This window comes from Hippichthys cyanospilos, chromosome 12 (genome assembly GCF_059441005.1).
Source record: "Hippichthys cyanospilos isolate Australia breed blue-spotted pipefish chromosome 12, RoL_Hcya_1.0, whole genome shotgun sequence".
In the NCBI taxonomy this organism is placed as follows: Eukaryota; Metazoa; Chordata; class Actinopteri; order Syngnathiformes; family Syngnathidae; genus Hippichthys; species Hippichthys cyanospilos.
In genome coordinates, this window is record NC_142380.1 from 3,632,036 (window position 1) to 3,659,170 (window position 27,135).

General features: G+C 42.7%; 2 protein-coding genes across 3 annotated transcripts; one reads left to right on the top strand and one right to left on the bottom strand.

Annotated features, from left to right (window-relative positions):
• Nucleotides 1-7,015: 7,015 nt before the first annotated feature.
• On the top strand, nt 7,016-14,070 carry wrnip1 (WRN helicase interacting protein 1). The gene is made up of 7 exons (XM_088429349.1): nt 7,016-7,612; nt 7,836-8,030; nt 9,340-9,581; nt 10,756-10,979; nt 12,444-12,599; nt 12,674-12,753; nt 13,420-14,070. The coding sequence occupies exons 1-7, from the start codon at nt 7,022-7,024 to the stop codon at nt 13,699-13,701; spliced, it is 1,770 nt and encodes a 589-aa protein (XP_088285475.1). The 5' UTR covers nt 7,016-7,021; the 3' UTR covers nt 13,702-14,070.
• A 3-nt stretch (nt 14,071-14,073) lies between these two features.
• LOC148414426 (proproteinase E-like) lies at nt 14,074-26,583 on the bottom strand. Of its 2 annotated transcripts, XM_088429350.1 has the most exons (12): nt 26,434-26,583; nt 26,133-26,328; nt 24,567-24,611; nt 24,321-24,451; nt 22,747-23,012; nt 17,512-17,571; nt 17,256-17,430; nt 16,283-16,408; nt 16,070-16,206; nt 15,080-15,222; nt 14,852-15,004; nt 14,074-14,132 (listed from the first exon to the last, which is right to left on the bottom strand). In XM_088429350.1, the coding sequence occupies exons 5-12, from the start codon at nt 22,793-22,795 to the stop codon at nt 14,115-14,117; spliced, it is 861 nt and encodes a 286-aa protein (XP_088285476.1). In that variant the 5' UTR covers nt 22,796-23,012; nt 24,321-24,451; nt 24,567-24,611; nt 26,133-26,328; nt 26,434-26,583; the 3' UTR covers nt 14,074-14,114. The 2 variants fall into 2 exon arrangements, with proteins under 2 accessions (XP_088285476.1, XP_088285477.1); XM_088429351.1 differs by lacking the exons at nt 26,133-26,328; nt 26,434-26,583 and adding an exon at nt 24,687-24,833.
• Nucleotides 26,584-27,135: the final 552 nt, after the last annotated feature.

A 27,135-nucleotide genomic window follows, 5' to 3' on the forward strand; every position in this document is an offset into this window, starting at 1 on the left:
AGGAGGCTAAAAATGGGACGAGTGCCACTTTAGTAGCTGACATACATAATTGGGCCTTAAAATGTTTCTCTCACACATGTTAACAAGGTCAAATTCAATCCCTTCCTCAAGTTAGTGTCGCTTGACCAAACAGTATATACAATATGTTCCAACCATAAAAACGAGCCATGTTGCAATCCAGACCCCGTCGGGGCGATGTGAAAAGGGGCCCGCGATTCCACGCATCTTTAGGGGACATAGAGTACAGTAAGACGATTGGGCGGCCTGCTGAAAAAAGAGCTGGCTGACACGGATGATTTATCATGAGCCAGCTCACTGACAAACACATCCACTGATAACCACCAGGAAAGAGCTAATTTTAACCGCGCACTCAATACGAACATAATCCACATTCCCTTTCGAACACAATGCGAGCGAGCGTATCCAAAGGGACGCGGCCATCTTGACGTCAGTAAGGAAAACCTCGCCGACATACTGCAGACACCGTAGCCCGAGTGATTCAAATCATCGTAAATTCTAAACCCCCCGCGCGGCTTAGCGGCGGCGCGTCTCGCTCGAGCCGCGGCGATGACACTTGACAATGTCGCGGGCGCGGAGCGCAAGCTGATCCGGAACGACCGCGGCCAAATTCGCCACACTGTAGTGGGTCGAGCCAAGCCCTGAGCTCACGGGTGCGGAGCGCCGTGAGCGAGGGCTTGGCAGACGGAGGCGAGAAGCTCAGGGCGGCATTAAAGCCTAACTTGACTCTTATGAAATCAATGACGAAGATATGCCGGTTTTAAAACCGCTAATTTATCAGCGGCGCGCGTTTCTTGTTTTTCCTTTGACCCCGCCCGGCCACACCTGCGTACGATGGCAGCGGCGGGAGCGCTTCTGACGCGACGGAAACAAATTGGAAAGACAGCGGGCATCCATCACGCCGGCGAGGACAGTTGCGTACATGCCTGCCCCGGATTGCCAACGGATGACGGACAGCAATGCCCCTTTGCGGCGTGCCGTGTCAAATTTGAAAGGCGTGGAACAATGCAAAGTCCGTGACATGGAATACATGATTGGACTTGCAATATTTAGTATCTATTGACAAAAAAAATAGCAAATTATTGTGGCTGATGGGCAAGTGAAGCCTCATTCCGATTCTGAACTCACTTTACCGCGTGCACACACGCACCTTACAAATCCTGCACAATGCAGTAAAGCTGCCAAATACATAATATTTTGCACTACATATTTTGCTCCATCTTCCTAATATGTGTGCAGTTTTCTTCCACTGCATCTACTCCCGTTTTGCTCTATTACTGTTTTCTTGCCTACTTTATTATTCGCTCGATTATGCAATGTGTTCTGCTCGGGGAAGTGAACAGAATAAGAATCTCATCGTGTAGTATTACTATGCATAGGATGGTAAAACTTTTGAATCTTGTGATTTTTTTTCAATCTCTAGAAGGCACTGAATGCGCTATGAAAATGCTTTGCGATAGCCATATTTTTTTCACGTGTTCTGCTAAAGTAGGGCAAATACCGTAGTATAATTTGCAGTGGTTCGAAAGTGCACCGAGAGCTGATTTTGATAGTTTGATGACCTTTTTTTAGCCATAAAGGGTGGCCTGCCTACCAGAAGGATGTAAACACACCCAAGGCTGTTGAGAGTTTTGACAAATATATAGTATGTATCACTCACTCGTTACATGGAAAGCCGTGCCAAAGAAAGTAACAGTATCATGACCACGTCTTCTTAGCCTTCCAGCTCACCTTCTGTGCCAAACCGAGTGTGTACGCTCACGCAACCTTGAATGCATAGTGTGGCACCTGTTCAATCAGCTGGTGCACGCTTAAATGTTCTTTAGCTAATGTCAGTGCAAAATTCCGATGTTATGTTTGGATACACTGTCTGTTGAATAAATTATATACTGGGACTGCCAACGGGCAAGTGGAATAGCTTATAGAGTGCAAGTGGAGTAAATATATATATATATATATATATATATATATATATATATATATATATATGTATATTGCAAGTATGTTTTTTCTTACAACAATTGATCTTCTGGATTTGATTGATTGATTGGTTACAGCTTAGTCTAAACCTGAAAAAAGTGCATCAAAGTGCCTGAAACTTAAAAAACTGGCATCACCTCGCACCCCGCTATTTGAGAAGCACTGTTATATGCTAATTTATGCTGGCCTGACATGTTACTTATTGTTGTCATATTTTAACATCATCCTCTCTCAAAATTTGCAAAAAAATGCTTTTTTTCCCAATGTATTTTTGTATGTAATCTCACTGAAGGACAGTATACAACTTAAAATATTAAAACTCATTTTTTTCTATTTTTTGTGGCCTCATATATATTTTATTTGGCGATCCTCTTATTTTGAATTTGCAGTGGTTTTCCTTACTGTGCAATTAACTTTTCCGCCGAAATATTGTTTTGTTTTTTGTTTTGTTTTCATCCAACTGATTGCATTTGCAGTTCTATTGTAACTTGCAAAAATCTCCTTTTTCGGTGCTCCTTTTTCACCGGTATCAGTCTATTTGGCACGCAGTCAATGTGATCAGTTAAAAATGGAGCGTGGCCCCCAGGTTAAAGAACAAAATGTCCCAAGAGGCGAAGGGCCACTGATCTGCGTGGCCAGTGTCCAACCAGCCTCGCTCTGGTCCATCCGCCTGCCAGCTCTGGCTCCACTTTACTTCGGAAACTTGTGCACTTAAATGTGCATGCGGCGGCCAAGAAACTTAATTCCCCATGCTAATGTCTCCCCGGTGTTTTTTTGCAGTCATCCTGTGTGTTCTCTCCGCATGTAAATGGATTTCTTACATTTTCAAATGAGCTTTCAAATGAACTTTTTAAAAAAGATGGATGGAATTGTTTCAGTACCATGGATGAGAATTCTCATCTTTTAAAATAGTAATTATAATCAAATTCTCGTCAAATACATTTTTTATGCTAGGTAGCTGACACCCTTGACCAGTGCTTAACTCATTTGAAGCCAATTTAGCATTGTAGTGATAACAGTGGCCATTGGATGGCAGGGTTTCCACACATACAACAGATATTACATACATGCAATTCAAAGTAATGAATAGCACACCCTAACTGTATTGACCCTCTAAAGGTTTCCTTTTCCGATGTCAATTAAATAGCAACGGAAAGTTGCTATTTACAGTGAACACCTGCAGTAATTATTGTTCAGTAGGTAATGTTGATGTGATTCAAGTTGACTAAGATCCTTGTGTCAGGCAGGAGCTAAGTTTAGCCTGGGTTGTTAAAGGAAGTTGCTGACAGTCCTCACTGTATATTTATGTATGTTCTGTTTGGAAGCTAATAAAAAGCTTAAGCTAACTCATAACAAGCTGTGTTGGTGTTGCCTGACAGTGGGAATTTTAAAAGTGTGAAGGAAACATTGGAAGGTTCTTTTTTTTTTTAGCTCAAAACTGTACTAAGCCAAAATATAAGATATTTGATTTATATTTTTGATCTTATGATTTTATTTGTTGTTTTGTGAACAATTATAAACATGTTTTAGAGGGGCGCTCATCAGAATAACTAGCTAAGATAGCTAATGGCTACGATTTTTCTTTGCTTTTGAATGATAGCCATTATCCTACGACGCATTATGTTCAACTGACGCAATATTGCACTTATTAATCTGACTTTATTGTATTCATACGGTGCTGAGGATGCTGCACAAGACATTTAAGGTCAATGACAGAATGCGGGAGGCCGCATGGGAAGAGCTTAGTCACATAGTGATGAATCTGCTGCGGTAAATGTCATTGTAGATCTCCTAAATGTCAAAGGAGGAATGGAAACAAGAGCGCAAAGGCGGGTTGTCTCTTAGTTGGCGCCCTCTAGTGGCAGAAACCAGAACTGTCGAATACATTTACTTTGAGCTATTTTAGATTGCAACAACCCGTTTATATTAATTTAAAAAAACAAAAAAACTTTTCATTGACAGCCTGCAAAGCACTAGCAGCGTGAATCACTAGAGGGCAGTAAACGCTTTTTGCAAACTCTATACTGTACAATCCCTGACACGTTACACTCAGTCGTAAACGCCAGTGGCCTAGTTAGCTCACGTTTAATTCTTCCACCTGCTGTGTACAGTATAAGCAGGGCTGATATACATATTCAGTTTCCACATTGAAGAATACTGTAAGGAGTACCCAAAAATTTCAATTAACCCACCTGTTCCCTTCACGTTTTTGTTGTATTTACTATTGTTATTATTATTGTTTAGTATAATTTTTGTATAGTGGGGGTCACTGGATACATTAACAAAATGTTGTCTTTTACAGTTTGTTGTTGCACGCATTAGGTGGTCTTTTGGCTCCGTTTGGCGCAAGTAATTTACATTTTATTATTGGTTGCAAAGTTAGCAGAGATCGGCTGCCGGGAAGTAAATGCAACGGAGTTTTGGAGTTCATCTTTTCATGCTTCATAAATTTTTGATTCATCTCCAGAGTTAACGATTTGACTGTGGCAGCCCTAAATTTACATTAGCGCGTTAGAATAAATGTCCAAACCAGGAACAAACATGTCTACAAAACAAAATACAAAACAATCTATGCAAACTCAAAATTAACACAAATTCATTATACATTTACATGAATGTAAATGGATTAAAATTACTACCTACACTAAATAATGTTACATATGTACTACATATTTTGTTTATCAACCCAATTTGAAATGGCAGTTATTTCAATTTGAAATGGCAGTTATTTCATTGACTACCTAAATATCCCTATAGATATTTACATATTTCCATTGATAGTCTATATAAATTAGAAAAACACCAATTTATCCGAATTTGAGGATGAATACTAAGTTTATTATGAGCAAGACGACGCTATTTTTTTTTTAATGAATTCACTGATATAACTTCTTACACGAAGAAATCCTCGCTAGATGCATGCGTGTATTGCAGTACCTGTGTGTCCTGCTGCGATGCTCCGTCACTCCTCCATTTAGTGTACAAAACGAGGGCTACAACCACACACGTTCCGGTGACCAACCAAACAATCCAAGTTCTGGCAAAGTCCCCAACCGCTTTAATAATCTTCCACATCATCTTTCCTCCACCTCTCCAACCCTTCGCTGCAATCTACCGAGGACCTGTTGCGCGCTGGGTAGGGATGGACAGTTTCAAGTGACAACTTTGAGGGGATGACAGCAAGGTGCCGTGCATGGGACACCCGAATATGAATGGTGGTCTGCAGAGCCTGCGTTAATTCAGCCATGCCCCCTCCTCGGCTCCTATCAGCATTTCGAGCCCAATGACGGTCGGTTTGTCCCTGTGACAAAAGAGTGACAGGTGCCATCGAGAGGTGTGTGACAGCTATGACGCGTGTGCGTAATCCTGCGTGATCTCTCCTCATCTGCATCAGAAAATGGCTCTTTATCAAACCGCCGCACTTTACGAGATGCTTCGAATCAAAAACTAACAAAGCGCTGACATTGACCAACGAGGAAGTTATTATACACGATGCACCTAGGGGGATATGATGAAAATCGGCCGAGCTATGATAACATGGCAATGAGACTATAAAAACAACTGTACGACGTGATATGTGTGGGTTTTATTTTGAAAGTTTTATTTTGAAAACCATACACCGGAAATACGTTACACTCCGTGAACTGTGTCCTGCAATAAATACATTTATGCATGAATGTTAACGACTTTGAGGATGTTGCGTTCTCAGCACTAAAACATTTTGCAGATTAGCAAGGGTTTAAAAAAATGTTTTTTAAATCATTATACAACGTACAATGGTAAACATTGCGGTAAAAGATACGTTATTCTGTGGCCTTTATGTTGAGCTAGTAGGACATTTAAATTGACCTTAAATGCTCAAAAATCCACTGACAAGGTGCGGTTGCGTGCAAAATATTACGTAGAAAATGTTGCAGGTGTTTTCTCGAAAAATAGTGCTTTATTGATATGACTTGACACAAAAACATTTATATAAAATAAGTTACATGTGGGAAAAAATAAGAGCGATGTATGTGTTAGTATGTATGCATATATGTGTATGCATCTGTATGTCTAAGTCTATGTACAGCACATAGAGTATTGGGATATATATTTATAATATAATATGATATATTTTTTTCTCTCATTTTTGAAAAATGCGTATTATATGTTCAATCAAATAAAAAATATTCACGCAAACTTGCCCTCTCGTGATCGGTTTGCTTGGCTTTTTAGCGACCTCTGCCGGTACTTCTGAAAATGAGTTCAACATGATATTCCTTTTCAAATATAGACTGTGTGGGTTGCATGTGTAGGCTACCTCTAGTTTCAACTTCATTTCCCAGAAGGAGCGCATCGTTTTCACTTTTTCTAAGTCGGGAAAGTAGACCTGCGTGCTCATACTTCTGCTGTCAGCACATTGAGGAATTCACGTCATCTTGGCCATTCTTCACTTGACCTGGTTCATTTTTGTTGCTGCACTGTCTGGACTTGAATCTGAGCAGTAACACAAATTGATGCATAGAGTAAATGGTGGCATCACATGAAATTATTTACAGATAGTTTTTTTTTCCAACCATATTGAAAACCTAGAGGCACCGTGCATTTTATTCTGTATTGTGTCATTAGAAGTGCATTTTCCTCCCGTGTCCCTGCTTTTGCATATTCAGGAGCGAGGACACTAATCCACAAAATCTTGCTGGGACTTCCCCAAAATTGCGTTTCAAGAATCAAAGGTGATGATAGAATGTGCTTCTAAAACAAATTTCTGGTACTGATGGCACAACTTGGAAGAAAACTGATACTGTCACCCGAATCTGGGACATCCCATTGCCCCTGAACGTAAAGCAGGAAGCGTTCAACGCGAACCCATAAACGTTCGCGACAAAAAAACTTTTAACCTTATAAATACAACGATATACTATTAAAACGTGTCACAAAAATTGGTGAGTTTTGTAAAATTTCAGAAAGAATTTTATTTATATAGTTTTTTTTAAACTGTCTTTGTCACGTGACGAAGGGACAAAGTTTAGCGGGAAGCAAGATGGCGACCGACACGTCCAGCACCTCATCGGATTCAGTGAAGTGTCCCGTTTGTTTTCAAGTCTTTACTTCTGACGCTATAAATGGTCACCTCGACGCTTGTCTACTAAAGAGCGACGCCGACGGTGGACCACCAGTGAAGAAATTTTGTTCCGAAACCACACCAAAACTTCCGGGTTCAGACCACAGGACGCCCACCGCCTCTTTCGGAGTATTTTCCATGTTCCACGGCAACAAGGGTAAAAGTTCACTTCAAAATGATACCAACGCTTCAATCCCCAGTAAACAATCTGGTGGCGGCGCGGGCAGCAAAGGAGTCAAGCGCAGCTTTCCGGCCGAGGCTGAAGCTGAACCCCAAAATTCTGGGGCGCGAAGTTCAAATGACGGACGGTCCTCGAACGCAGCATGTGCTTTGAATCTACGGTCGCTAGTGACGTCAAATAAACCACTTGCGGAGATGCTGAGGCCAAACACGATGGAGGACTACTTTGGGCAGAGGAAAGTTGTCGGGGAGCAAACCCTCCTGCGGTCCCTGTTGGACTGCCAGGAAATACCCTCTCTAATCCTCTGGGGACCACCAGGATGTGGCAAGGTGCTGTAGTGACGTTTTCACCGTTAGGAATAATGCATATCAGGTGGCAAAACCTCCAACTTGTATTTAAGCAAAGAGGACTAGTAGTAGTAAAAATTATGACTATTATTTCGGTAAAAGTTAAAAGTAACAGTCAATAAATGTGCCCATTTGCTATACAGACTGCATGGATAAATGGCGTCCTTCTCTGATGATTTTCATTTCAATGCATCCTCTCTGTTAGACTACTCTAGCTCACATCATCGCAAGCAACAGCAAGAAGAAGGGGACTGCTCGTTTTGTGACGCTGTCCGCCACCAGCGCGTCCACCGCTGACGTGCGTGAAGTCATCAAGCAGGCACAGAACGAACTGCGGCTGTGCAAGCGCAGGACCATCCTGTTCATCGATGAAATCCATCGTTTCAACAAATCCCAACAGGTGGGCTGCCGAATTGCTCCGTGCCCAGACACTCATGTACACATTTGTCACATGCCTTCACCAGGCCCCGCCTCCTAATGTAGTTTAGTAACCATTGTAAATAAGGCTGGGGAAAAGTAGACCAAGTCAGGTATGTCAACTTTAAAAATAAGGTTGATTTGAAATTATCCAGCTGTGTCATAACCACATATTGATTGTGCTTGTGCTTATCCTTCGTGAATGTGTTTAAAAATTTGATTAAGTATAGTAAGATATATATATATATATATATATATATATATATATATATATATATATATATATTTTTTTTTTTTTTTATTTTTTTTATTTTAGTGAAAACCTTTTCCAACGCAACTGATACAAATGATTAGCTCATCAGGAAGCTCTGCTTGTTAATTATCCCGATCATTTGATTCTGGTGCGTTGGAGGAAGGTTTCACCGAAAACATTCTCGTTTTTTAAAATAGTAATAACAATAATAAGTAAAATATTTTTTTATGGAGAAGAGCCGACATTCTTGACTAATGCTTACCTAAGATAAGCCAGGTGAGCACTGCAAATAAGGTTGATTTGAAATTATCCAGCTGTGTCAAAAACACATATTGATTGTGCTTGTGCTTATCCTTCGTAAATGTGTTTAAAAATTTGATTAAGTATAGTAAGAGTATAGTAAGAGTAAGTTTTTGTTTTTTCAGTTTTTGAGTGAAAACCTTTTCCAACGCAACTGATACAAATGATCAACTCATCAGGAAGCCCTGCTTGTTAATTATCACGATCATTTGATTCTGGTGCGTTGGACGAAGGTTTCACTGAAAACATTCCCGTCTTTTAAAATAGTAATAACAATAATAAATCAAATATTTTTCATGGACAAGAGCCGACACTTTTGACTAATGCTTACCTAATATAAGCCAGGTGAGCACTGTAGTGGTAACTGTGACCATTAGATGTCAGTGTTTCCACACTTAAAACTCAGCTGTTTCCTACATGCAATTGTAACTGAAGAATGGAAGTCGATCTTTCCACCACCCATTTTACATAGACATAGCACACAGTATTTTGTTGGACTTGAAAGGTGAGTGAAAATGCTAAATTTAGCGGCCTTTTGAGCTTTCCTTTTCCAATAACACTTGACTAACACTTGACACTGAAAGAGTTCATTCCATGTATTGCCCAATCCTACTTTAAACCTTTGCTCATTATGGTATCAAATGAAGCAAATACTCACTGTGAAAAAGATGTGACTTCAGGATGTTCACCGTGAATTACATCCTCATAGATTCATGACCCATCTTCGTCTATATTTCAGGACACGTTCCTTCCTCACGTGGAGTGCGGAACCGTCACTCTGATCGGCGCCACCACCGAGAACCCGTCCTTTCAGGTGAACTCGGCTCTGCTGAGCCGCTGCAGAGTGCTGGTCCTCGAGAAGCTCTCGGTCGAAGCGATGCGCTCGATCCTGGACCGCGCGGTGGCGGCGCTCGGGATCACCGTGCTGGAACGGGAACAAGCCGATCCGCGATGTTCGGACCGCCAAACGGACGGAAACGAGTGAGTGCTCAGCTCCTGACTGGACAAGGCGCCACAAATCTAAATTATTTGTAGTGGCGCTTTCATGTTGCGTTAGATCATTTATGGGAGGAGAGCGGCGGGTGCCAGGGCAATCCCTTCGGCCGCGGTCCCGTGTGATGTGTTGACAGATCAGATTTGCGCACAAGTTGGAGCCCGCGAGTCCTTTGATGGCTACTAGCTGGACACGGAATGCGATGCCGCTCGTCAGGCAGATTTGTTGACCGTATTGTCTGCCAGGCGCGGAAAGAACGTGACAAATCACAAATCACACATGTCCACATTCAGAAGTTGGACTTGCACCAGGCTGAAGATGGAAAGGGCGTCTAGCCAAACCCGTCCCCTACAGAAGCCGTTCCCAAAATGGCTACCGGATGAATTTTTAATCATCGCTGGTTGTCAGAATAAAATACAGTGGTGTCTTGTTTTAAGGGTTTGATATGCTGAGCTCAATCATCTTTCTTATTGAAATCAATTGAAATGCCATTAGCTTAATTAAGCTAGCCCCACAGAAAAACAACACTGTATTTTTTTTTTGTATTGTGTTTCTATTACAGTATTGCATTCAAAAAAATGCACAGTAATTTGTAATCAAGTAGAAACTGAATAATTTAGCATCTTGTAGTTTGTATTCAAACAGAAAGTAAATAATTTAACGGTTTGTGCATCATGAGTACCCTACCAATATGATTTTTTAAGGCTAATGCTAATTCTGATATTTGGCAGGGTAAAATTCTGATCACCTATTAATCGGCTTTTTTAACAAATAGCTAATGATTGAAATAACTTCTTTTTTTGCTCCCAAATGTGTACAAAAATAAAGAACATAATAGAAAAGTAATATTTGACACTAGGGCTGCAACCAGCGATTATTTTTGGTGGTTAATCCATGAATTGACTTTTTAAAAACATTTTATTAACTCTTTCAATCTGAAAAACATATTTTTACATTTTTCATTAACGACACAGGCTGAGCCTGGCCCTTGCATAGTGAAGAATGGGTTCATCCTCGGGGCTGCAGGGAGAGCTAGCGGCCGCTCACCAAGCTCTTGTGCACCGCGTGTTGTAAAAGAAAAGAAAATTTGTGTCCAAAAAGAGACACGTGCCTTTTGTCCCCCCTGTATTTGTTTATTGTAATGTGTTGATTTGTTCTCAGGCCCAGAGTTTACATCGAACAAAAGGCTCTGGACACAATCGCCTTCCTGTGTGACGGCGACGCTCGGACGGGGCTCAACAGTCTGCAGCTAGCCGTCCAGGCTCAGGTCGGCTCGACCCGGCCCGGACTGACAGGACCAGACGGGTCCACCCAGGAAATTCTCGTGAAGGAAGAACACATCAAGGAGGGTCTGCAGAGGTCTCATATTCTCTACGACAAAGCCGGTAAGCCGCTTCCCATGATCACATACCGAAGCAATTTTTTCCAGCGCAAGTCACAACACTGCAGCGTCGATCAAATTTAGCAAAGCGCTAATATTTATAGCATGTTGTTTACTAGGAGTCGAGCTTGAATTCACTACTTGGAGATCGCTACGTTTGTATTTACTTAATTCAACTTTTTCAGGGGGTACAAACACAGAACGAATTAATATTGCGTTTATGGAATAGGAACTAAGCAGCAAAATCCACCTTTTCGATCCAGCTCAGGCGGCGGCCATGTTGTGACTTGTTGTCATCTAAAAATGACATGACAGTTGCTCAGATGACAACCAATCACAATTCGTCTACAGAATTTGACATGAAACCAAAAAGGCTAAGATAGTGCTTCTCAATTATATTTTGCAACCCCCCCCCCCAAAGAAAGAGAAAGCATTTTGCACCCTCCCACTTTCCACACCACTTTTCACGCCAGCCATGAATAAGAATATTATCTATAATAATTGTATAAGTATACCTAAATCTGTATCCTTTTGAACATTGACATAAGAAAAAATCAATATAAAAAAACTTTCAACAACTAATAACTCCTTTTTTTACACTATTTATACACGTTAAAGGTTAGTCTAAGACAGGGATATCGAACATAGGGCCCGCGGGTCAGATTTGGCCCACAAATGGGTCTAATCTGGCCCGCCAGATGATTTTGTAAAGTATAAATACGAGCTGAATTTTTTTAATAAATGAAAAACTTGAAATGCTTTATGCTTAATCGTGGTGTTGGACATAATTTAAAAAATACTAATAAATTTGAAGTTGTTTTTTTTCCAAGTTATATAAATATATATGCCATGATTTTATTGGTCCACCTCTGGTCCAAGCAGAAAAAAACGAGGTGCATCAAAGTGCCTGTGAAAAAAGATGCCAATCCTTATTTTATGCCTTCAGATGGCAAAAACAAATCCCCCCCCCCCCCCCACTCTTTGAGAACCACTAGACCAAGCCATAATTGATTAAAAACAAAAAAAACATTTGTTTTGCTGCTGATATCATATTACATTAGTATATGAATCCAAATCTTGTATTAGACTGCATAGAACATGTTGTAGAAAGAAAACAATAATAGTCATATAGGCACTCAAGTTGTAACTATTATTATCCAAGCAATTGCAAAGTCAGTCAGAAAAAGAAATTCTACAAGCTCACCTCCCCGTCTTCCTGAAGAGACCACTCACTATGTCTGTTTCTGGCCTGCCCAGTTGTCCGGTTGCATAACACTCAGCTGTCCCGAAACAAGGAGATTTACTGGTCCCGATTTTATGAGGTGATGAAAAGCATTCTTGTCTGTCTGCCCGCTCAGCTCAAAACGGTGTCCAAATCGAAGCTTCCAACTCCGCGCCCAAAGTTTGATGACAAACAAGCCGGTCTCAGCAAATGATCTTTAGTGTGTAACTTTGTGTTATCAAAAAGGCGAAGAGCATTTCAACTGCATCTCGGCATTGCACAAGTCAATGAGAGGCTCCCACGAGAACGCCGCCCTCTACTGGCTGGGCCGCATGCTGGAAGGCGGCGAGGATCCGCTCTACGTGGCTCGTCGCTTGGTCCGCTTTGCCAGCGAGGACGTGGGTGAGGGAGATTTCACTTCTTTTCACTTTTCTATATTTTCCTTCCTCATTGCTTGATCTCATCGTTGACGTCAGGTGTCGCAGATCCTTTCGCGCTTCCTCAGGCCGTGTCCGCTTTCCAGGCCTGTCACTTTATCGGGATGCCTGAATGTGAGGTACAGGCTATATTTAACTTTTTTATTTACTGAATCATTTGGGTGTTGATTTATATACATTTATCTACTAAGGTGCAAGTGAATGGATGTTACTTTTTTTTTCTATAGCTATGAATTTTTAGCGTTATCACGCTAGTGATTACTATTTAAAGTACACACGACTGTATAATGTACATTACACGTGTATTAGTGTCCTTAGAGTCACTTACACTTAATATGGAGGTCAGTAACTTCCTGTTCTTCTTCTAGAAGGTTTTGTGCTGGGTTTTGTACTGCCCCCTACTGGTTAAAATTTGAACACCTAAAACCGGACCATATTGTTTGTAGTGACTGGTTAAATTCTGAGATAATACAGCCCTGGTGCTTTGGGGAAGTTCTTTCACTTATTCCATGCTCCATGTGCTCAGATTGTCTTTTAGCTAACTACTAAATTAGTAAGTGACTTGAAGCACGCAAACAGCGTCATCCTTTCAACCCCTAGGTGGTGCACCAGGAGAAGCTTTGCACTTTTTGCATTCTTGTTTTACGCTTTGGTGCAACAAGGTTCTGGCGGGATTTCCTGGCAAATATTTTTGATGTCGACTTACCCGACTTGGTCAACTTTCACCCCCAGCCCTAATGGATATGTGACTTTATATATGGTTTCATCGTTATTCTCTTTGACAGGTGATATTGGCCCAGTGCGTGGTCTATCTTTCCCGGGCGGCCAAATCCGTGGAAGTGTACACGGCCTACAAGAACGTGAAGGCCTGTCTGAGGAACCACAAAGGTCCCCTGCCTCCCGTTCCGCTCCACCTGCGCAACGCGCCCACCCGTCTCATGAAACAGCTGGGCTACGCCAAGGGCTACAAGTACAATCCGGACTTCGGCACTCCGGTGGAGCAGCAGTACCTGCCCGAGGAGTTGCAGGGCATTGACTTCTTCACCTGGACGCCATCAGAACACTGATAACCAAAGACACTCCTTTGCTTATTTTTGCACCTCCAAAGGTAAATCGACTGAGCATTGCTTCCAGGAGTGATTTCACATCCGTCCAGTCAGGTTCTTCCTGGCAGCTGAACTTATATATGTTGCTCTTTATTGAGCAAATAGCAGTCTGTGTCAAGATAGGGAGGAAAAAATATGAAAATCGATACTGTTTAAAATAAAATGTTCATCTCTGGGGGGAGAAGTTTCAAGGATCCAATGCGTGACATTACACATGTATTGAGTTATTCTGAATTCCAGGGTTCATGGTTTGAACATTCTCATCAGGCTTTGGATCCATGAATGTTATTGCGCTGATTGGTATGTCAGAAATATAAAGACAAAAACAAACACTGATGCTTTAAAATGTGTTTTATCAAGTTATGAACATTCATTCAGTTTTGGGCCATCATCTGCAAAGACATAAAACGAAGACATGTCAAGCTACATTTACTATTAAATTGAGTTTTTTTTTTCTTCTTAGAGAGATACTTATTTAGCTATTTCAGCCATTTTTAATGACCAGTTAAGAGCTTGAAAAAAAAAATCCACTTGCAATTGACTGAAAAAATCTCATGCGCTCAGGTAACGATCCATCATAGATCACCAATTTTGGTCATGTGACATTCCCAAGCTTAGCACTGAAAAAATGTGACGTATTTTCAGACTCCATTGATTCATTTACAGGTACCTGCTAAATATTTTTTTCAAGCGTTATGGTAAAAGTGTCTTAAACGTTAAGTGTCTTAATGACTGGTAGTTAATTGTACGGGGAAAACAATTTAGTTGTTAAATCAATTCGGAACAAATGATCTTTACTGCTAAAACATGGCTAAATAAGTATCACTTCAAAGGGGAAGTCAAGTAAAAAAAAAGGGGGCGGCACTTTAATTCCCCTGTTTTATTCATCTCGAGGCAGCCATTTTGTCATTTGCTGTCAACTGACATCACATTTGCTCAGGTGACAACCAATCAGGGCTCAGCTTGACCAATCTTATCGGAGAGGTGAGCCCTGATTGGTCAATGAGCAACGGCGACGGCATGTTTGCACCAGTTGCAGCACATAAAACGTTAAGGAAAAAAAATCTATTGAACTTGACCTCCCCTTTTGGGTTTATTCGGGGTTGCGAACCTCTGCGATCCAGGGGACGAAGGAGGCCACCCGCGTAAAAACGGTGGGTCTGCGAGGGGTGTTACAGCCTCGCCCGTCCACAAAGCTGGTCACTCCTTGGACGTACCATCTGCCGTCTCTTCCTTTACAGTTCAGGGGACCTCCAGAGTCTCCCTGTAACATGGCCGGGGCATTCACAGAAACTGCCTTGTTTTGCACCCCCCCCCCAAAAAAAAAAAAAAAACCTACATGGCAAGCTGACTTGCTCTCCCCTCCCGCACACACCATTGTGTTTTTCGCCGAGCTGCCCCACCACTCGCTTTGACTGCAAATGCTGTGACTCACCACTGGGAGGAGAGCCTGCTGAAGTTGAACAGCTCGGGGCCCGCCCGCTTCAAAACAAAAAGCACTTTGCGTTTTTATACATTTTAACTCATTCAATGCCATGGACGTATTTTCTCGTCCATGAGAAGAGAAGGGTCCAGACATTCGATCCGAGATACTTAAGTATTAAATTACCGTATTTTCCGCACTATAAGGTGCAGCTAAAAGCCTTAATTTTTTTTTAAAAGCTGATGGTGCGCCTTATAATCAGGTGCGCCTTATATATGGCTCAATATTGAGATTGGGATCCGTAGATGGGGAATGTGCCGATAAAGTAAGCTTTACTTGTTTATTTTGTGTGTTTACAGTTGAACAAGGTTGCTCATATTGACATTGAGCTATTATGCTTTTGAGAGTTTAGTTATTATTTGAGTTATTATTGTGATTACTTTGAGTATTACTGTACTGTGATTGAAAAAGTTTTGAAATATGTCATTAATAGAGGGTGCGCCTTATAATCCGGTGCGCCTTATATATGGAAAAAGTTTTAAAATTTGTCATTAGTTGAGGGTGCGCCTTATAGTTCGGAAAATATGGTACTTTAAATTCAATCACTGTGTGGGGTTTTGACTAAACAAAATGGAATTCAGCCTTCTGGAGCATGGTCGCTCAACCCAAACTGGTCTGGGACCTTCAACTAAATAAGTAGCCCATGTGGTTCTACAAATATTGGCATGCAGCTATTTTCAAACTTCGGCTTCAAACGTCGCTATGTTGATGTTAAGCAGGGACAAGCTTTGCACTCTTTTGTCCATGATTTACTAGAAAAAAAAACTTTTTTTTACTAGCTTCAGCATAAAATTGAGATGCACCCCTATTTTGCATTGAAATTTTGCACTTTTTGTTTCCGCTCACAGTAAAGGCGACCCCAGCCTGTGACGTAGCAAGGCTGGTTGTGGGCGAGGGTGTCGCCGTGTTTGGGGAGGCATGCCGGCTGAACCTTGTCATTGAGGACAGCGCTCTGCTCCAGTTTCAGTAAGGCGATGTCATTCCTCCAAAAAAAACAAAAAACAAACAAATACAAACAAACTTTTATATTGAGGAAGTGTCTTCTGTAGCTAACTTTACCCGCAGGACACACAGTTGTCGTTCCATTTGGGATGGATGAGGATTTTGTCCACCCGAATGGACTGTTCGGGACCCTCGTCCAAGCTCGTATCGTGCTCGGCCAGAACCACCCTGTATGTGTGAAACCTGGAACGGGAAGAACATGACATAAAGTTGATAGAAAAAGTTTACACACCCTCAAGTGCTACATGTTGTGAGCTAAATATAATCGAGACAACTATAGCTTACCGTTAACTATTTCTGACATTAAAACGGAAGTCAAGGACCAAAAAATATCTTCTATGCAGCACTACTATTCTAAACCGGGCGTTTTGATCAACATTGCGTTTGTGGAATAGGAATGAAGCTGCATGTTTTTATCCATCTCATTCGCCGCTGTGTGGCGACTGAAAAAAAAAAAAGACTGAAAATGACCAATCACGGCTCACCTGAAGGTTTTAGATCATAGGTGTCGGACTCCGGTCCTCGAGGGCCGGTATCCTGCATGTTTTCTGTTTTTTTTCTGCCCAACATCTAATTCAAAATTTGAATTTTTCCTGGGAGTTTTCCTGGTAGTTTTACCCAATTTTTAGAATATGGACACTTGAAATTATGCCTAACAAAATTATTGTGGTTTTTCTTTTGTTTGTTTTTTTAACAGAAGAATTCAAATTATCCAAGTTTTGTAAAAACCTTGAAAAGGTTTTCCTTGAGAGTTTTGGAAAACCCTTGAAACGGTTTTCCTTGAAAGTGTTGGAAAACACTGGAAAAGGTTTTCTTGAAAGTCCTCGAAAACCCTTGAAAATGTATTCCTTGAAAGTTTTGGAAAAACCTTGAAAAGGTCTACCTTGAAAGTTTGGGGAAACCCTGGAAAATGTCGACCTTGAAAGCCCTTGAAAATCCTTGAAAAAGGACATTTAAATAATCAAGACTGTGATCCGGTTCCTGCAGATCATCTAACTGTTTTTCTAGATGTGGAAAAAATTTGTCTCACGTGATGCAGTGCGCGGCGGTCAAAACCCAATTTGGAGCAATGAGGGTCCCTCCGCACGTGGGGTAGAATGACTCCAGGGAAACTTGCCACGGCCAGCTGTAGGGCCGGGCGTCGGCGCCGTTGACCACGCGGTGGCCGGTGTCGGGCGGGTAGCTGGGAAGTCCGCATCCCGTCGCTTCAGATGACACGCCACAAGCCACGTGTGGATTTAAGTATTTCATCCTCCAAATTCCCCCAAAAAGTGATTAAAACTCACCAGCTGTGACAAATAGGAGGACAAGTGCGAGCTCCATGTCGAGATTGAGCCCCCCGTCGCCTTAAAATAAAAAAAAATGGCTTATCAAGCAGCGCTATTTATGGATGTTGGATTTTCCTGGGAGTTTTACCCAATTCCGCCAGGTGCTGGAACAACAACAGGGAAGCCACAGTTTGCGTCTTGACGTTTTAGAACACGGACACTTGAAATTATGCCTAACAAAATTACTGTGGTTTTTCTTGTGTTTTGTTTTTAAACAGAAGAATTCATAATTATGCAAATGATAACATTTCCCCCAGATGACCCCAGGGAAAAGACTTTGTTTTTCAAATGTGTAATTGCAATAACAATAACAATTTTCTTTTCTTTTTTCTAAGTATCTGATAATTAATATCCTTAAAGGGACAGTGTGTAAAACTTAGACCGTTTTTCATTGAAAAGGAGTACATTAAATGATTGTAAATTTCAAAAACTTCTCCAGAGGCGGCCATGTTTGTCCTAGCTACGGACAATATATATATATATATATATATATATATATATATATATATATCACTATATACATGGTCGTTTTTACAAAAAAAACACCTTGTTCTCAGAAATTACATGAAACTAATAAACTTGACCACTAGATATTGCTGTTGCACAAGTTTATCCCACTTCCCACGCAGTGCGGCTGAGCATGCTTTGCACATTTCTTCAAGAACACCTAGTTGTTGTTTTTTACTTTTTTTAAACAACGTTACAACCTGATCCATTACGGAGCCAATACGTCACCCCCCCCCCCCCCCCCCCAAAAAAAAAACAATTCACCTTGTGGTGCCGTATAAAAGAGCAGCAAACAGGTTCAAAATGCTGTCAAAAAAAGTGAACGTGAGCGTCCAGCCAAGAAACGCTCAACTTCCTGTGTTTGTGCAGAGTTTCCTACTCCAGCAGCTCATAGTGAGGCTTGCTACGCATAATACAACATGTGACACTTGCAACACCTTTAAAATACACAAAATGGACAGTTTGCATGACTCATATATGTGTATATATATATATATATATATATATATATATATATATATATATATATATATATATATATATATATATATATATAAAAGCTCTGTCACTCGTTTATAGGATAACACGTGTACAAAAATAATGATCACGTTATAACTCTGTAATTTGTGTCGTTGAACTTTGCCACATTCCCTCCTGCGGGATCAAATCTATCAGCATTAGCGGCCTTGCTCCGATGAAGGCTTTAGATAAGAGTAAAAGCGTGTGGGGCTTGTCTTAATGGCGTGGGGGGTGGGAGGGGTTGGGGGGGGGGGGGGGGGTTATCAGGGGAATCTGAAGAGCTCCCTGAAGTCCGCCACGGTTTTTAAGGATGACACTTATACAGTCAGTGGCAAGGATTAGACACTTTAACAATTAGGCTGGTGAAAAATGAGCATGTGGAGATGTAGAGGAAATCATGGTCAACCTCCGTGTGTGTGTGTGTGCGTGTGTGTGTGTGTTTTTTTAATAGCTACATGGCAACTGTTCAAACTGATTGTAAATCCCGATAGGCCATAACGGCTGCAATTTGCGAACCGCGCCCCCAGTTGGCGATGTCCCGTCATAAAGAAAAAAGAAATAAAGCAGGGGTGCCAAACTCATTTTTCATCGTGGGTCTGACCAAAATTTTAAGTGTGTTACCAAAGTTTTGAGATCAGAGGCCAGTAAAATAAAAAAAATAAAAATAAAAAAACAACAACAGAGCAAAAAAATGTCCGTTGTTTTTTTTCCTCCCAAATTTTTAAAAGTTTGGAAGGACCTCCCTTGTTTCCGAGGAAAGGAAGGAAGGAGAGGAGGGAGGAAGGAAGAAATTGAGAAGGTGATGTGATGGAATGAAGGAAGGGTAAAAGGAAGGTGAAATGAGGGAAGAGAGGAAAGGGAAAACAGGAAGGAAGGAAGCAGTGAAGGAGGAAGTGAAAAAGAGAAAAAAGGAAGGAAGGAGAAAATAAACGTGAAGGAAGTAAAAAGAAAGAAAGAATGAAGGAAGGTAGGTGAGAAAAGGAGACAACATGCAAGTTTGGTGTATAAGCCAGGAACACAAAACTTGGATATTGAAACGGTTTCAGTAAGTAAGCACCTGCTTGGGGCCCCGTGACCACTAGGGGGCTCCCAAGATCATTTGCATTAAGGTCAAGTCCGCAGGTTCAAGAATGTGGAATAAGAAATGTGTCATCATCTGGTCACAGACAGACAAGGTTACCCCGCCGTTGCTGCGTTGTCTCTCTGTGGTCAGGTGGGCCGCCACATTGGACCCTAGACCAGATTGGATTGATGACCCCGTTACTGGGAGTCAGAGCGGAGGCCCACCCGCGTGCCGTAGACGCCCCCCCCCCCCCCTCCCCGCCTCGCGCCACCTCCCTCCACCCCTGACATCAAACGTGCCGTATTATGTTGATCTATGGAGAAGGCTCGGGACGTACTTTCAAGTGAGTCGGACCTGGTCCATCAAAGGATTTATCTCTGGAAAAGATTAAAGGTCGGGGCGTCTGCCAAACAAAAGCTAACCGGCGGGGTCAGCTGAGGTCCTGGTCGGAGACATTTATGCTGAGGGAGCAACGTCGCTTCAAGAACCGGGACTGTCTCAGCTCACAAAGTCCCTCGTGTGTCCGGATGGATGGATGGTCCTAACTAGCTACTTAACTTGTCTGGCTACCTTACCTAAATAGCTAGCGAGCTACATAGCTAGCTACACTAAAAAGCTAGATGGCTGGCAAGTTAGCTAGCTGGGTAGCTATTTGGCCGTCCGGATGGCTAGTTAGCTAGCCGGGTGTCTTTTTAACTATCTGGCTGGCTAGCTAACAAGCTAGGTGGCTAATCGGCCAGCTGATTGGCTGGCTGTTTAACCATCTGGCTAGCTGGCTATTTAATGCTTAAGCCAGCTATTTAATTCTCTGTCTAGCTACCTAACTAGCTGGGTGGCTATTTGGCCATCTGAATGGCTAGGTAGCTAGCCGGGTGGCTTTATAACTATCTGGCTGGCTAGCTAACAAGCTAGGTGGCTAATTGGCCATCTGGTTGGCTGGCTGTTTAACCATATTGCTAGCTGGCCGGCTATTTAACTCACTGGATAACTAGCTATTTAACTTTCTAGCTACCTAGCTATTTAAATATCTAGCTAGCCAGCTATTTAACTCTCTGGATAGCTAGCTAACAAACTAGGTGGCTAATTGGCCATCTGGTTGGCTGGCTGTTTAACCATATTGCCAGCTAGCCAGCTATTTAACTCTCTGGATAGCTAGCTAGAAGGCTCTCTAGCTAGCCAGCTATTTAACTGTCTGGATAGCTAGCTATTTAACTCTCGAGCTAGCCAGCTATTTAACTCTCTGGATAGCTAGCTATTTAACTCTCTGGCTAACTTTAGCTAGCTATTATCAGGTTTGGTTTTGGACGCTTTTGACAATGTGTCAGGCTGGCAGATGCTTTAAATTTGCATCATCCCCCAGTCTCTAACCAACAGCTCCGTTTTTTTATTCCCATTTCCTCTCCACTAGTAAGACGGCCAAAGTGCTGGTGCTGGACTGGGTCACATCCAGTGATTTGTTCCTGTGCCTTTGCCCTTTGACCCCCTTCCTCATTTGTCACTTTGTAATGTTTTTAAGCGAAGGAATGTGAGTTTGTTTCATTATCACGATGACGACTTCTTCTAGGCTACACCGTTCACATGTAAGCCGCAAACGTCTCGTTTTACTCTTAATTGTCCTTGTCTCTAAGTTTAAAAAAAGAAAAAAAATCCCTGCATTTATTTTGCGATGACGCCGCTGCTTTTATTGCCTTTTAGAGCTTTCTGGGTAATGCCGTCATACAAGGAAAACAATCATTTATATTCATTTGGAAGCGAGTGGGTGAGACTAGACGAGGAGCTAAGATAGGATCAGGATCCGGCGCTGTTGCGAGCTGGATGACGCGGGCTCGTTCACACGCACAAAAACAGAGCGAGCGAAGCGGCCTAGCCTTGGACAAGACAGCCTTAAATCAGGCTAACACACTCCCTGGAATGTACCTTGGCATGCCTGGCGCGTTCATTGCACGTGGGAATATTTGTCTCACTTAGTGTGCGAGTGTTGGATGATGGGAAGCTAGAGAGGGGCCGGTACTCGCTGATACTAAGTACCGATACCACCGTTACGTATTAGGGATAGGAAAAACGGGTCTAGAATTGAAATGTTTACGAATGCAAAGCTTTCTTTGAAAGTGCAACATTTGATTAGGTAATACTTTTTAGAACAATATCTTGCAATTATTTACATTTTAATTCATTCAATGCCATGAACGTATTTTCACGTTAAGAGTCTGGACATTAAATCCTAGATAACCTTTTACAAACAGTCTATAGTGGCTGAGTTTTAGGTGTTCAAAGTATAACCAGTAGGGGGCTGTCAAGCACAAAACATGCCCAGTCAAGCTTATCAAGAAGAAGACGACAACTTTAAGGACAATATTTCAAATGGAATGCACATATAAAATGTAATTCTGAAATTTACGGCAGTTAATATTTGTCGACCTTAAGCGGTGCTCTTTAGCTTGCTAATGCTAATCGTGATTGCTAACCGGCTAGCATGGGCAACCCAAAATAAAGAAAAGAACTTCTCAGAGTGTAACATCTTACTACCAGTTTATAGTGGCTCAGTTTTAGGCGTTCATAGTATAACCAGTAGGGGGCTGTCAAGCACAAAACGTGCCCAGTCAGCTCACCAAGAAGAAGACGACAAACACTAACACCTACTCATGAAACATTGTTGAAGCATAATTTGTGAGTAACTTTAAGGACAATATTCCACATGAAATGCGCATGTAACAAGTAATTCTGAAATTAATGCTTGTTAATATTTGTCGACTTTAAGCGGTGCGCTTTAGCTTGCTAATGCTAATCGCGATTGCTAAGCAGCTAGCATTGGCAAATTTTGTTGGTGTCTAATAAATGAGTAGTTATATCTACCCCCTATTATCTTAAAAAAGGCAACTCACGTTCAGCATTAGATTTTTTTTTTTTAAAAAAGGGGTTGTTTACGCAATAAAAATGCCTTTGTAAAAATATGACTAGCATAGGTTTTCAATTGATTGTGTTCCTAATATTTTGTGTGGTGACCTTATACTCGCGATGTCAGTGTGTCCATCCTACAAGTACACACACCTACTACTCTGAGTGTGTGTGTGTGTGCGTGTGTGTGTGTGTGTGTGTGTGCATACCGGCAATCAGCGTGTGCGGATACGCGGTGCTCTGCCAAGCCTCGCCCATATAGTGGGAGGAGAGTCCAGGGTCGGGTCAACACGGAGCGAGCCAGAGGAGACGCTAGTGCCTGGCACCACCTAACACACACACACACACACACACACACGCACAAACACGTACGCAGACAAACAACCTTGGGAACCACCGCCAAAGCAGAACAGAATGTACATGAAGGAGGTCGTCTCTCCTCCCTTCATTCTCCCCGCTAGCCTCCATCTTGAAACTGCAAATACAAACATGAAGTTTAGAAGCTTCTCCCTTCCAACACACAGATCAAAGCAGGCCTTTTAAAGAGACTTTTTTTTCTTTCCCAGAGCCTTGTGTTGAAGATCTCGCTAGAATATGGCCGCCGATGACGAGCAGACGAGGGGAGTCATGTGTCAGGTGTGCAATATGCGCAGCGTAGAATTTACGGCAGGTCCTGAGACGGGGATTAGCGTTAGGGCAATAATGCTCTGTTTTTACTGCCAAAATGTGAACACTTAAAAGAAGCGCACATCATAGGAGGAGTCGCAAAAGGGTCAACTTTGTTCACTCGCGCGCCGAAGCATGCGTTTGTTCTACAAGCGCACGGGAACATCCAAGTGGGAAAATGTTGGCGGAATGTCTGCTCCAGGGTCAAACTGTCGCCATGTCAAATCTGTTCCGAGATGCACGGGCTGTGTTTTTGTGAGTAACATCAAAAGTTGATCGCTGTTCACTGATTTTGCATCAATTTTTGCCCCCGTACAAGAGAGTAAAAAATCTGTTTCTGGGTCAGGTTGTCAAGTGCAAAAATGGAGGAATCACGTTTGTTTTCAAGTAAATATAGTCGTGATTTTGAGTTCAAACTGCTATTTTGCTCACAATCACCTTAAAACACAATCAGACATGTTACTGTTGTGTTGGCGCAGTATTCTAATGTTCTGAGCGTGTGGGTTTCATGTCGAAAATATGTTGGTGCTGCTCCTTTTTGTAAACATGGCGGCATGTTCAGTCTGTGGTGAAGGCAGGATGTTGCTGTAACCAGGCCATTTGGAAAAACAAAAATTGGAAAATTTCGATGTTACGTCTTTCTGAGCAAATATCTGCTCTGCAAGGGCGGCTCGGTGGATGAGTGGTTAGCGCATCCGCCTCACAGTTCAAGGACTTGAGTTCAAATCTATCTCGCTCCAACCTTCGTATATGGAGTTTGCATGTTCTCCCTGAGCCTGCGTGGGTTCTCTGTGTTCTTTGTGGTGGATTTTTGTGTGTGTGGTTTTGTTTGTTTGTTTTTGTGTGTGTTTTGTAATGTTTTTGTTTCTAATTGTGACTTTGGAACTGACCATTGCCTTCCGTCTCGTGTTTTTGCTTGATATTAATTTTCTTTTGTGTATTTTGTGTGTGTGTTTTTGATTTATATCATATTATGAAATATGAATGATTATGATTGTCTTTTGTTTGTGATTTTTGTTTCAACTTTTAACTTTTTGTTTGCCACAATCGTTTTGCTTGCGTTATGTGTTTTCATGATTCGCACTCCAGAGCCACCATCATTTCCTGTCTCCCTTACCTGCATCTTAAAAACAAAACGATTCCCCCGTAGGAAGCGATGTCATCGTTTTAGTTGGGATCGATCGAAATTGGACAAGGACTCGGCCCCCGAGCATCCTCCTCGCACGCCCGTGTGGCTGGCGAGAAAGGCTTGGGAAAGGAGAGAGCGAAGAGAAAACACCAGCGGTGGATTGCAAGCATTCTGCAACGCATGAGGTCATGAGAATTGGAAAGCGGCGCTGCTGAACTGATGAAAATGACTCACCAAAGGGACCTCCACGCGCTTGGTCACCGAGAGTTCGCTTCCATCCTAAAAAGAGCGACCCAGAGCGGGTGATAAATACACAATTATCGAATTTCACTTTTCTCCCCCCTCCCCGCGCACCATAAATGACGTCGGCGGTGAAAACACGGGTGTGGGAACGCGGCGCGGCGGCGGCGGGGTCGACACCGGAGCTATTTTTGTTTGTAGAACTTCAGAAGTGGTCCCGTTACCCCGGAGGCGCTTGGTGTTTTCCGCGCGGCTCGGCGACTTGGCAGTCGAACATCAAACCCCCTCCCCTCTATCCTTCCACCGTCCTCCTCTCCCGCACCTACAGCGACCCCCCCGCCCACCCCACCCGACAGGAAAGCGCCCGTGGCCCGCCATGGAGACAGCCTGACTGCGCAGGCGGCCCGGCAGATGCACTGCAGATAAGTTTGTATGTGTAAGCTGGGCCGCGACCCTCGGCGGCAGGACATTGACCAGATCCTGTCAGGGAGAGGGCGAGAGCCCGGACCCCGTGCCTCTTCTCCAACACCCCCCCCCCCCCCCCCCCCCCCCCCCCTCCGGCCCACTGTCTCCGTGCGTGGCTTCCCCCGAGCCCGGCGGGGGCCACGGAGGGGGGACAGAACTCCGGCCACCGCCGCCACCGCCCCCTCCGGAGCCAAGACTTTCCCCTGCTGCCATGACACCTCCTGTATGCACAGTAGAGGTGCACCCCCCCTTCTTCACATACACACAATGGGTCCCCCAAGATAACGGTCCTCCACGGTCCCAGTCCTGCGGAAAGATAACGGACACAAGCGTGTGACAGAGACGCCGGGACACTTATAAAAACAGCATCTTTCATGCCGTGTCGGCACTTTTGGCCATTTTCTTTGGCGTCGCAGGAAACGCGGAGGCTAGAGATGTGGAAATACACACAGATGACGCTTGCTAAGATTCCTGTTTCATGAGGGGTTTTTTTTCCTTCCTTCTAGGATGCAATATTCACATATGAGGTCCAATCAGGATGCTAGCTGTTGCTATCACTGTAGTATACACCAGTGCTTGTTTTGGTATTTTTTTAAATTTTTATCAGGAACCTTGGACGAAATCATTCAAAGGCTCCATCCTCTTTGGAGGGTTCAGCCGAAAGACGATGGCATAACCTGTGAAAATGACTGGGAAAATGGGCAGGAATACTAATATATAACAAACTAGAGATTTCCTGCTCCAAAAGAACCATAGAATAGATCCTAAGTGCTACTTATGCGGCACTTGAAGGATGATTACTGGGCACAGCAGATATCTGTTGAAACTGCGCTTGAAGGCAGATAATAAATACCCCCTAACCCAGAATGTCGAGTGGAAGAAGTAATATCCTGATCCTCAAGAAGCACAAATAAAAATTTAAAGGTTCCTTCTTACTAAGGTTGCACCTGAAAATAATTATTGGACATAACAAATGTCTGGTAAAGCCGCACCTGAAGGCAGTTGAAGCTTACTCAAAAACCCAGAATGCAGAGAGGTTCCAAATATAATCAGGTCCTCAAGAACCATGGACAAAATCCAGAGGCACCATCTTACCGATGGAGAAAATGATGAAATATCTGGAGAAGATGCACTTGAAGGCAGATGAAGTGTGCCCAACCATGGATAAAAAAATAATCAGGAGAACCATGGATACAAGGTTGCGCCTGAAGGACCGTTACTGGACACACCAAACTTCTGGTGATGCTGCATTTGAAGGCAGATATTCTTTACCCAGAAGGCCAAATGGAATCTGTGATTCTCCAGAACTCTGAATTGCGAGATTCCGTCCTACTGAGGTTGCAGTATTGGTGACTTCTGGTCTTACGATCCATAGAGAAGATAATCGAATGCGTACCTTCCAGGCTGCATCTGAAGGACGATTCCATTAACTCGGAACCGCAAATGTATGAGCAAGCTCACATGCCTGTGACTTCCTGACAAAGCGTTGTTTGAACCGAAGGCTCCGTTATTTCTCCCTCACCGTCATTGAATTATGTCCTGCAGAAAACGCATCAAAATGATTCCATTTCTGCGTCATCACTATGTGACTAAAGGCGCTCTTGACCCCTGTGATCACACGTTTTTTTTGTTTTTTTTTTGGTGGGGGGGGGGTCTGAATCATAAGCCGAAGAGGCCAGAATTCATTTTTCACCTGATAGGGCGTCTCCTCGAGCCTCGCGGCTTCTCGTGAGCGGAGAAGGTTAAACCCGGTTTGTCATCGGATTCCAGTGGGAGGGAGCGAGGGAGGGAGGGAGGGAGGGAGGGAGGCACGAAGTTCGCAGGCGGCGTCCGACTCCTACTGACACCTTTTCTAGGAAATATCATCAGCGGTTCCCTCGGAAAGCGTATGCTATGTGCCTCTGTGTACTTTTTTCCCACAGAACATCTTGGAATTTACTGTAGCAACAAAGATGATAGCCTCATCAAAATAGACTCTGTGCTGCAGTCCATTATTTGCAAATCCTTGATAAATTTGAAAAAAAAAACATGACCATCAAAATAATAATAATGAATCTAATCATTAAAAGAGGTGTTTTGATACTTTTTAGAGCACCAT